General features: G+C 28.4%; 3 protein-coding genes across 5 annotated transcripts in view; 1 reads left to right on the forward strand and 2 right to left on the reverse strand.

The window, feature by feature from the left end:
• Positions 1 to 34: 34 nt before the first annotated feature.
• On the reverse strand, positions 35 to 7,376 carry LOC111027733 (regulation of nuclear pre-mRNA domain-containing protein 1B). Of its 3 annotated transcripts, none has more exons than XM_022306148.1 (8): positions 7,250 to 7,376; positions 6,965 to 7,058; positions 6,620 to 6,897; positions 4,784 to 5,023; positions 4,497 to 4,720; positions 3,376 to 3,475; positions 2,612 to 2,787; positions 35 to 384 (listed from the first exon to the last, which is right to left on the reverse strand). In XM_022306148.1, the coding sequence occupies exons 3-8, from the start codon at positions 6,768 to 6,770 to the stop codon at positions 235 to 237; spliced, it is 1,041 nt and encodes a 346-aa protein (XP_022161840.1). In that variant the 5' UTR covers positions 6,771 to 6,897; positions 6,965 to 7,058; positions 7,250 to 7,376; the 3' UTR covers positions 35 to 234. The 3 variants fall into 3 exon arrangements, with proteins under 3 accessions (XP_022161840.1, XP_022161841.1, XP_022161839.1); XM_022306149.1 differs by having other exon boundaries at positions 6,620 to 6,915; XM_022306147.1 differs by having other exon boundaries at positions 6,965 to 7,318.
• Positions 7,377 to 7,564: 188 nt separating this feature from the next.
• LOC111027732 (cAMP-dependent protein kinase type I regulatory subunit) overlaps positions 7,565 to 12,569 on the forward strand; it is an 83,334-nt gene continuing 78,329 nt past the window's right edge. Inside the window, exon 1 of the mRNA XM_022306145.1 lies at positions 7,565 to 8,081. Coding sequence (XP_022161837.1) covers positions 7,917 to 8,081 — 165 coding nt within the window. The 5' untranslated portion in view covers positions 7,565 to 7,916. The remainder of the gene's footprint in view (positions 8,082 to 12,569) is intronic.
• On the reverse strand, positions 9,172 to 12,462 carry LOC111027734. The gene is made up of 3 exons (XM_022306150.1): positions 11,981 to 12,462; positions 11,650 to 11,898; positions 9,172 to 10,957 (listed from the first exon to the last, which is right to left on the reverse strand). The coding sequence occupies exons 1-3, from the start codon at positions 12,117 to 12,119 to the stop codon at positions 10,482 to 10,484; spliced, it is 864 nt and encodes a 287-aa protein (XP_022161842.1). The 5' UTR covers positions 12,120 to 12,462; the 3' UTR covers positions 9,172 to 10,481.

A 12,569-nucleotide genomic window follows, 5' to 3' on the forward strand; every position in this document is an offset into this window, starting at 1 on the left:
TATTGAAACCGTGTAATGATTAAAACAATAAGAAAACTATTATCAAATGCCATATTATTTTTGCATAATACAAATTTAACTAATACACATTATAACCAGGGTTTAAGTTTAAAAATTCAAACACATTTTATTGTTACTCAATACACTTAGGAAGAGCGTATGCAATTTTCGACATACTCGACCAGAGCAATAGCGACCAGCTGTTATAGCCGGAGCCAATAGCCAATATAGTCATCAACCCACTGTGAACAAATCGCCCGCCGACGGAAGAGGTGCAAGGCCGCCTTTAACGCTGGGCAATTGTGCTAAATCCGGTAGATTTTGTAGGTGTGTGTTGACCTCTTGTCGCACTTGGCAAACTTTCTGAAGTTTTCCCTGATATTCCTGAAACGCAAAAACAGTACCAATCATTATTGATTATGCGTCCGAATGAATTCCGCCGCCGCCATCATGTTATCATGTTTTTTTGAAGTAAACTTAAAAAATAAATACGTTGTCGCAGGACGAAAGCTCGTAAACAGCATATTCCTGTCGAAAAAAATTCGAACAAACGAAACCGTTACTCCGGAAAGAAGAGTGAATGAACCGACATTCTGCAGGGTCACATCGAAAGGTTTTATTGAGTATAATCGTATATAAAGCCTATATATGCCATTCTTAAAATACACGTTTTTGATAAAATACTACCACTAAAAAGTTTGGTCGTATCGATGATTTATCTGACCGTAGATATTAGTGGCTAGATAGCTTTCAAAAACTTTAATAGTTCTAACGAAAATAATCGAAATTGTATGCATTTTCCTACATTTATCTTAAAAGTAAATATATAATAAGTATATAATATTGGCAGTTATAACTTATAGATACGGTAAAATATATTATGGTAACACATACGGTAACCATATAGTATATAGGTATTGTTGAGTCTATTTAGATTAAACTTAAAACTATAAATTATCCAAATTATGATGACAAGATTATAGCTTGCTACTTCATCACGAAAAAAGGAGAATTAGTTCTATTATTATTATAATTAATCATATTTTTGTATTATGTTATGAAATCAATATTAATTCGATTATAAAATTAAGGAATGGCTATAAGGATTTCAAATTTAAGTGGATTGGTTTTTATTAAGGTTTTATAAGTTTAATACATTTAAAAATAAATAATTTCCACGGTGTCATTTGATTATTCCAATAAAATTATAATTCACAAAGGAGTAACCGATTAAGTGTGAGGAAGAATACTATAAGCATTTCTAACTAGATAATTAGTATAGATATAAAATTGATAATAATTCTAAAATAAATATGATATTGTGTAATCAGAAAAATTGTGTATAGTTTGTTATAGAAGACGTTAATAATTGAAATACTCTTCATATTAATTTGTATATATATATTGTAAAAGTTTATTCTGTAAAAATGAAAAATGATTGTACGCATTTGCTTATGTACCTAGTACTTAAAAATACAACTAATTTTATAAGAGTTTAAGAGTTTTTATTGTTTAATTTATTCTCATTTGCAGAGAGATACCTTGTGTGTATTATAACATTTTTTTATAAGTAAACAGATATCATACAGAATAACTAATCTCGTTTCATTTATTTTAATTTCATCACTATAAGTTTATAATAATGATAAGCTCAGTATATTGGCACATCATTATATTTACCAACTTAAACGCATATTGAATGTTTCATCTTCAGTAAAAAAAAATATAGCGTATCCGTCAATTCCTGTAGGTCGAATTTCAATTCTAGGGGATGTGACACACATTTACAAACAATGAACGACTATTGTAGATACGTGAGTTTATATGGTTGGCCGTGCCGTGACTTATTCGAAACAGCTGAACAACAAAACGTTTGACCGATCGACCGAATAGCGGTCAGAAACGTTTGTATCCTCAATAAAATGTCTGTTATCACGTTCACACAATAGCGCACAACGGGTATGGGGGGGGGGGGGGCACCGAAACTGGAGCGACGAATGATTTAAAGAAATTTCATCCCATCTGTAGATCCCAGGGAGCCCTGACGGTAAAAACGGTCTTTGTATTTTATTGGTTTATTACTATAGTGCCAAAGACTTACTGACTGATAAAATAAAATACAAATATATGTTTGTATTCGAATAAGCACGACCTTTTTCGGACTATATCGCTCTCTGGAAGACCAGAAAAAGATATCACCCAAGACAGTCTCGTCAGATACCCCAGCTGAACGGGGAGGTCCCTGTGTGTTGTTTAAAATGTTAATGTGAGTTTGACGTAAGACTACACTGCGGATGCCACTTTATTCAAGAAACTTCAATTTGTGTGTTTCAAATTTTCATGATAAATACTATATTGTATTGTATATTTGTACATATTATGTAGATTGTAGGTGTAGGGATATGTTAGACTTGTGATTATTTTAACACCTACAGTTGGAGTGAGTAATAGCCAATTATATTTTTATCTAAAATATAATATTTATTGGCTAAGGTCATGAATCAGGTGAGTATAAAAAATATCTTCATTAATAAACTATATATATTTTTAAAAATCCCATCTTATCAGTTACTCTGATGGTAAATTTTAAAAAAATGTGTATATAACTTGCCTGTAATCTTTGTTCAGCTTGATCAATGAGGTCTCTTTGAGATTGAATGAAATCGTGCAACATAGAAAAGACCTTCTTGCGGTCTTCCATTTCACACACCAGTCTAGTGTTATAATCGGTTAACAATGCAACAGCATCATTTACTTTACGCAAAAGTTCTTCACCTTCGTCTTTACCTAAATACCATGAAACAGAAATCAAACATTATTAACAATGTATGTTAATTGCTAAAAATAGTAACATACAATAAAAAAATATATGAAAATGAAGGATTAGAAATTATGTATATTAAGATAACTATAATTTATTCCTACAGTATTTTAAAGTAAAATTCTACAATTATTACAATGGAGACAAAATACTAACTACCATCCATATCGGGAATAAATAAATGGATAAACAATATTCCACAAGGAATTACAAATTTTTAAGGCAGTGGGGTGATACACATTACACTGTACCCTTTTTTTTTCAATAGATACATGTGTATGGAACACCTACAATGTATTTAACATTGCAATTAATAATACATTTTAATTTCAATATTTACACTATGGTAAAATTATTATTAAAATGGTTGGATTACTGAAGGAAATGCTAACACAATATGTAGCACATAGAAATACAATTTTCCTTATCCATTCAAATTTTAACAAACATAATAATTTTCAATAATATATTACAGAAAATAAACAATATACACATTTTTTTTACTTTGATACACATTTTTAGAATTGAACAAGTTAATACAAAATAATAATAACCTTTTATCTGAGAAAGTAAACTGACATCAGCAATTTCTGGAGGAAGTTTAGAAATACGTTCTCGTACAACCGCATCACACGAAGGAGCATTCTCTAAATCCTGTAAATCAAAGTATGTACATTATTATGTAATAAATTAAATATAATAATATTTTTGAGTATATTAAAACAAGTTCCTGTGTAACACGTTAAAATTAACTATAATTATTGCATATTTAACTAAAAACTTTTATTATTTTTTTTTTTTGTCATGGATGTAAATAAACATAATGTAATGGACACATAACTTTTTTTCATAATCAAATTATGAATAATGAACTATAAGAATTTAGTGTATAATAACAGTAATTTAAAATTTAGATGAATGTCTGGTATCAAATACCAATCAACTTTTCTTGCCTTAAGATTTAAATACTTATAAATTAGTTAGCTCAATGTTTAATATTTGTACAACTCAATTTTGATAAAATTATTATGTATCAAAAAAATTAGTTAAACAATTTATGTTAATTTATCAAAAAATAAAAACACATGATATTACAATAACAAAAATAAGATCATTGATAGTACAAGTTCCTATAGAAAATGTTAATAACACAGACAGAAATGATGAACAAAATATTTGTTACATTAAAAAATCTTCCAAATATGTGCATATATTTAACAAGGTTTAAGGCTTAATGTAATTTATGTTAGGGTACATTTTAATTTTAACTTTTCGTCATCAAAAACATGATTTGTAAACAAAATGTATTTTATGTTACAAACAAGTAGGTAATAATTTCTGCTTTTGATTTAAGTATAGTCATGGTTTAAATTAATCCAATTAGTGTCTACTATATACCACCAAATCAGTTTACTTTTATTAGTACATTTATAATCTCAGTGCTTTTGAACAAAGAACATGGATTTTTTAGATCTTATAGAATTTGGTGAATTCAATTAAAAATAAATATTTCATTTTGAAAAAGTTGGAGATGTTGTTTTATAGCTTAGAGAAATACAGTCAGAAGTTATAAAAAAATATTAAAATACAGAAAAATATATTAATTGACGTTTCAAACATTTGATAAAAATGTTTTTGGTCTATAATTATTTTAGTAAATAACTCATCTATGTACATTTAGAGCTTTAATTAATTCTTCTGGTTCAGGAGGATCATTGACAGGAGTCTTGGGAGATAATGTTACATGTAATTCTTTGGTACCATCCACTTCAACAATAACTTCTTTATCTTTTTTTATGCCATTGTTTTGAAATTTTGTCTTTTTTGATTTGTGATTATGAGAATGTTTTACTTTTTTAACAGGTGGTTCATCTGTAGGCTTCTTTGCTGATTCTTTACCTAAACATTTAAAACAATTCAGTTGTTTATAGTTGACTATCAAATATTATTAAAATATTATACCAAAAGCATCCTTGAATTCATCTATTTGGACTTTACTATAAACACCTCTTTCTTCCCATATATTCAACAATCGTGTCAAACTCTGTCTGGTTTTAGAGGAACAGTTCTTCAGAGATATTTGCTTAAATGCTTTGGCCAGTTCTTTGCCAAACTCTTGCCCATATTCAGGACCTTTTTTTTTGCTATTCTGAATAATATCGTTAGCAAGGTACATTAACGTCAATTGTTTGGATTCTAAGCCTAGAACAAATAAGTTTTCATTAAAATTTACAAATATTTTCAAAAAACTAACATGAACAAAAAGACAATTACAAAATGCTTAAGTTAATATTTTTCTTTTTTATGCACATATACTACACAAATAAGAAATATATAAAAAAAACCCATATATGATATGGTATGTTGTGGGTACCTAATGTGTATAGCAACCATTGTTCTTTAATGACCAAACTTGTACAAGGTTTTATTTCCATTTATTGTCAGTATAATATTATGATTTGTGAATGATTTTGTACATTTAAGTGCAGAAACTGGAATATAAATAACTACTTAAAGATCTAGGAATTTTCTACACACTAATAAACACTTGCAAGGCGAAATCCAAAAAAACAAAAAAAAAAATGATTTACTAAAAATGTAAATTGATTAATTATCTACGTTGTACCTACTTAAAATTTTCAAATATTGTGTTTTTAACTTGAATAATAATGTATGGAAATATCAATACCAAACATGCTATATGCAATAGACGATATTTATTTTCAGAAAAAGAAATGTAACAACCTAGAACCACATATTTATGTAGGACATAAGAAATATAAAAATCTGAGAATATATTTATGAAATAGAAAACTACCTACTTCAGTATCTATTTTTTAAGTAATCTTACACCTGACAAATTCATAATATGAATATCAAATACCCGGTTATACGTAAAAAAAATTTTTTTTCAATTCCAAACCTACCTTAAAAACTTAAACATTTCTGAATAATTTTATGAAATAAATTCATGAAAAGGTTTAGTAGAAAATTCTTATACCTAGTTTTAAACTGTAATTTGTATAAAACAAAAAACAATATTATCAACATATTCATTAATAGTGGTACTGTTGGTTTCAAAATCATGTACTTATTCTAAAATATGTATCAAAACAAATTAATAATCACCCTGATAATAACTAGGTTAGTAGCAGTAAGTACTGTACTTACATACAGTAAGTATATACCCTCGTATATACCTAAAATGTTCATGTTTGTAATGCATAATACAATTTAAGAAATTAATAAAAGCTCTTTATTAATCAAAAAATAATGATGGAACGTGATAGTATTTTTTGTAATAAAGTATAAGCGAAATAAGAAATATTTGTTTTTATATATTTTCTATTTAAGTACTTAATATACAATATTTTTTTATTAACAGGTATTACATGATATTATACGTCAATCAACATAAAAAATAGTCCAAAGTATTTTTTTATTTGTAATTGTCGAATATTTTAGACACAGATTTCTCAAAGAAAATGCTGTAACTAAGGTAATGTGTAGAATATATAAAATATATCTATATTTAAGTAGATATATTTATTACAAATATAGCAGACATTTTATATTGTTATTACATAATTTTTGTATAGAAAATATTAAACAGTATGTAGGCATAGGACATCAGAATCCCAATAGCCATAAGCATATAGTATCTCTAACATATTTCATAAACTAAGTAGGAGAATCTCTTTACCTACAATAACAAATGAAGTATTAGGTTGTCACAAAATAAATTAAAGAGACCGTACAATCAATCTAACAATATTTTATTCTACTGATGTTTTTTACCTGCCAATATTTCTTTAGACCAAATCTTGACGACAGTGTGTGCATACTTCCTATGGTGAATTAACCAAAGGGATAGTGTCTGAATACTCTGCTGAGAAGAGTTCAGTTCTTTCAGTCGACTGTTCAGACTTCCTTCGGTGAAACCGGTCATGGTGTAATCCACTTGTTCTTTACATCCGACATCAACAGTGACAGCACAATTATACAGCCAATACCCAACAGTTATCACTGTCAACAATCCACATTTTTTCACGTAACCGACATGTTAAATTGTCATCCTGTTGGGGGAACATAGACTAATATAATATAATACGTTACTGACGAAACGAAGAAATAAATACGTACCCAAGTAAAGTTGGCAATTGGCACCGAGTCTTCTACAACGTAGGTAGGTATGTACCTAACCTACGTTCGCCGAGTACACAGGCAATGGGAAACCCTTGAACAACAACAAAAAAAAAAAACTGTTACGTGTGAGAATTATTACCTACTCGATAATGATGTACTCCGATTAATTATTATTATTTAATGGGCACACGACCGGCGACAATTATCAATAAGCATTTAACAGTTAAACATCAAGCACGCTCCGAGTGTTCAGACAGAAACAACAAAACAACAAATGCCTACCGAGTACCGGACGGCGGACACCAATTATACAGGCATACAGCAAAGCTCAACAACTGACAAAACTATCACATGTTTGATGTTTATACCTATATCACACGATACTGATTGGTCAAGAAAGACAAAAACCGAATACCAACCGCATAACCTCACCGCGAGTTAATAGATCTATGGCGCGACCACGACGGGATAGATTAATTATTTATCGCGTAACCGTGGTTGTAGATAACATTATCTGAATTCTGAAGTCGCTCATTATCAGCTCAACGCACTCGTTATCACGAGACAGGGTTATACAAATTATTTGATAACCCTTTCCCAAACTAAATAAATAAAATAATGTCAATCAGTTACAAATATTTAATATTCTGTTCTGTTAACTCATTTTCATATTGATTTCCTTATTTTTATTTTTCTAACTAAAAATAAAATATTAAAAAAAATTAGCTCATACTAAATTTAATATCATTAAGTGTAAAGGTACCTATTAAGGTATTTACTAAACATTTATTTTTATCGTTTTAAAGTTTCTGTTGGACTTAATTTACTCAAGAAATATACCATTCAAATTCTACTATCAACTTAAAAATTCCATACAGACCTTGTTAATTCAAACCGTTAATGAATGTTTGTTTAAACTTTGTGTTCATAAAAAATAAACAACCTCAAGATGGCATCAAACACATATGATGATTTAAATGTCGATGACTGTGAATTGTACGTTCAACGACATAACATACAACAAATTTTAAAAGACTGCATTGTCCAGCTATGTATTGTAAAACCAGAAAGGCCTTTAACATTTTTTAGACAATACTTTCAAAAATTGGAAATGGTGAGTACACTTTTTTAATTACTACATTATTACTTTATAAATTATGTGTTATAAGTATGCATATTAGTACGTGCAAAATGATTTAAACTCCAACACGTCGATACATAAATATGAATTATTGACATATTTTTTTTTACTTGTGTTTCATTAATAAATACCACATTTTGATGTTATAATATAAATGAGGTATATAAAATATAAAAAGAAGAATAGTTAAAAGTGAATGAAAATGTTTTAACAACACTGTATGCATATCATGGATAGATTGTGTTGAATCTTTAGTCAATAATAGCTGTATTACCTAGTAAATTATTAGTGTTATTTATTAAAATTACACCTTTGACATGCCTGTGTCTTGACGTCTCTGGGGGGGGGGGGGCATTTGATTTTGTAATGTACATTTTTAAGATTTATTCTTACAGTAGCTATTACTTATTTACAAGGTTATATTTATATTTGAGTAGATAGTTCTACTATGTGGAGTATTTCATATAGGTACCTAATCAACTTTTTTAATTGTATAAATATTTGTTAAACTTCCAATAAATACAGTAGGGTTTTGAAAATTGGGTAATAAATTATTATTAGTGATAACTTCATTACGTTTGTTATATTATTTTGTCCATACATAATTTATGTGTACCTGGATAAATAATTATTTTTAAATTTCAATAAGATACAGATTGTTGAATACATTTTCCTAAAGACTTAAGTAACATTTGAAACTGCTATAGATGATTGCAATATGCAATAAAATCAAATTAAATATATGTAGGTACTCGTGGCTTATTAAAAACTGTTCTAGTTTATCAATATTGAATTAATTCAATATTTTTACTAAATTAATGAATTCAAATTATTAATTTATGTATCTTTTTTCATAAACAATGTCGAAATAAAAATGTTTATCGATCATATTAAACAGAAGTGTGTATTGTATGTTCTATACTTACAATTTTATAAAATGCTCTGACTATAGATATATATAAGATTGTATGTACCTACATTACTAACCTTCAAAATCTATTCTCTTCATCTATACATTTATATTACCAGAAAAGATGACTATGTGTAATAAAAAAAAAAAACATCAGTTTAATATGGTTCATATATTTGGTTTGGGGTCTTATAAAATATATTCCATTTAATTATATTAATACTTGTGAAAAAATATATCTTTGAAAAATATGTTTTAAACAAATTTAAATTCACAATATCTTACATTTACAATAGCATTGGTCTAGAAAATACAAAATTATTTTGTGAAATATTTTATAAAATATAGTTTCTATGTACTACTAATTACTATTATAAATTCGTCACAAGTCATTAACATGTCTTAAAATCTAATTTGGATCTTGAACTATAGTTAACATGTAAAAATAATAGTAGTTTTAGTAAAAATATAGTTTAAAATTAAAAATGTATATAATATATAAAATGATGTAACCCATTTGACAATTAATAGTTGTTGGGTGTTTGGTATAATTAAGACCACTATAATTAATGTGGATTTGGTATCATCTTCCTTAGAATAATTATAGTACCAATATAAAAAACAAAACAAAAATGAAGTCATTCAAATGCATAATTAGGGGCTTACAAAAAAAAAAAATACTGACAATAATAATGTAATCATAATCGGACGAAATTAAATCATACAAACTTAATGGAGGCTACTAATCTTAAAATCTAAAAAAGGAATACTAAATTCTAACTTAATTTCTAAATGTACAGAATGAATTTATCATTCTTTATTCATTCAAATTTATAACACATTTTCAAGTAGTGTATAACATAATTTAGACACCATAATAAAATATTAAGTTAAACAAAAACTTAATGTAATACTTGTGTTGTGTCTCCCATTTACTTTGCTTTGTACTATTCAATAAGGTTTATTTTTTGTTAACATGTTAATACTACAATAAAAATAAAATAAACCAAGAGCCAATCATAATTCTATGTTTCTTATACTATAAAAAAAAAACTTTAATAATAATAATAAAATATTAAAATAAACTTAAAATGTTCTACTTTTGTTTATTTGTTCTGGTACATACATAATAGATTATAATAATATGTAATAATTTAACTTTAAAAAAATATATTATCAGGCCATAAAACATTACTCATTTTATTAGGTATTATACCAAAATAAGTAATTTAAAACATAGAATAGTTAGACAACATACATATTTTAACAACCCCAGTCAACTGACATTTAATTAACTAGTACAATAATATAAAAATTTACATTAAGTATAATCCCCTGAATTCAGAACAATATTTTGAATTGGATTTGTATTAAAGTAGTACCCGAAAATTGATTTAAATACAATACTTATTCAATCAATTACATTTACAATCATCAAAATATGTATAAAAAATAATTTATACTCATTCAGATGGCTTTTGGTTGATGTACTCTGGTTTCCATAGCTGATTGCAAAAGAAGTTATTTACTAAATTTATATCATTGCTGATGGCAGTCATCAACTGATCAGATACTTTCTTGCTATCTTCTTTATTAAAAAGTGCCATCAATGGCAAACAACCCTGTGCAAGATCCTTAGCTAAAGATACTTCTATTTGGTTTTCTTCTTTTTCCATCATACGTTTCATGTGCTTTTGACGAGCTTTAATTATCAATAATTCTCTAACAGTTTTTAAACGTTTATCTGATAAGCCAAACAGATTGAGAAATGCTTTTTGACAAACATCTACACAGTTGTAACGACTTAATGACTTTCTTGATGTTTCTGTTGAATCACTTTCTAAAGACTTGTCATTCTCTTCTTTAGAATCCAGAGACGCCACTGAAGATGTTTCATCAAAGTCTGATTCTTCATCTTTGTCAGAATCACAATTTATATCTGTAATATATATTGAGACAAATTACATAAGTTTTTTTAAATTTTACTAGAATACATCGATATGAGTGACTGAGGTACATTTTAACGTTTGATAAATAAAAAACAAAAAACAGGAAATGTCAATTATTTGTTAGAGATAATTTAATTGTACAAGAGCAAGGAATTCAATAAGCACACTGAAAACAAAAGTACCTAGTTTTATACTCTATTCCAAATAAGTCTGGAAAAATGAATGACAAAAACATGTTTGTGACTAGCCAGCAGCCTAATCACAACAAGTAACGATGGGTAGTGATAACTGTAGGCAATAGCAGATCTGCATGCACAATTTTTCCAGACTTAATTGAGTATACAATCGATCTATGAAGTTTTGGTGTTCAATCAATAGACTTTATGGAATAATCTCATTATATGTTGACTATTGATTTACCGATCAAGTTTATACTTGTAAAATTAATAATAGGTAATATTTTCAAATAAATTTATTACACAAATTATATTTATAATTGTAGTTTATTCTATAACAACATTTTTTATATGATATGAATTTAGTTTGTTAGATCTAAGTATTTAGTTTAAACAACCAATTGACTCAATACCTGTCTTATACCTTTAAGTTACCTATTTATTTAAAGATACCAAAATTATTTATAAAATAAATTGTTTTAATAAAACACTGTTGTAAGGCTCACTTGACATAAAATCCTCGGATACGAATGAAGGTATTCTGTACTTGCAATGAATTCTTCTCAACAATTTACCATTGGCTGTGGTCTCTTTACTAAACAAACGATTGGCAACAGGTCGAGCCTCAATAAACTTCTGTAAAAATTTATTTTGTACATCTTCGCTGTCCATTTCTCCAAACATTTTAAACAGCTCATCCTTAGATCGCTGAGGTACACGTTCTGAACATTTTTGGGGGCACTGGCACAGCGTGTCTGAAAATATAAATGCACAATTTATTAACGTTAGAAAGTGAACGTTCCGTGGATTATTGGTACATATTCTTCGATTACTTACCCGGTTGCGTTTTTGTCTCTTTCAGCTTTTTTATGACGTTGGTCTGCTCTGGACTCATGTCTGATGACATCTTTCTCTTATCACCAGTTGCCCCGATCACGTCGTCTGCAATGTTTTTCGGCTCTATCGGATCAGCCATAGTGCTTTCGTATATTGTATATAGGTATATTAAACACCTAATAATTATTAATTATATTGATATTATTGCGCCTACTGCTAATACTACTAAAATGTCCCTTTGCACTTAGTCGGTAGGAATGTCGTTTCGATTTCATAAAAACGAGCCTGGTCCGTAGAGGGTTAGTCGCGCTGTGGATTTAAGTGTTCGTTCGACTGTAATCCCAAAAGTCTGGGAATTGGCGGCAGTGGCAACGATAATTGTGGAAACCATACGAAATCTTAGCGGACGGCGCGAGGAGAAAAAAAACGGAAAGACTCCAAACGTGAACATTCGCCAAATCAGTGTTATTGTTTTCGACAGTGGAAAGGTGGGAAGAAACACATGCCTCACCGAGATACATTGCTGCCAACCATTCTCCCCAACCTCCCCGCCCTTGAGTATTGTGCGTTGACCCAGTGAGACGCGCCC

Source organism: Myzus persicae, unplaced genomic scaffold, assembly GCF_001856785.1.
Source record: "Myzus persicae strain clone G006 unplaced genomic scaffold, MPER_G0061.0, whole genome shotgun sequence".
Taxonomy (NCBI): domain Eukaryota; kingdom Metazoa; phylum Arthropoda; class Insecta; order Hemiptera; family Aphididae; genus Myzus; species Myzus persicae.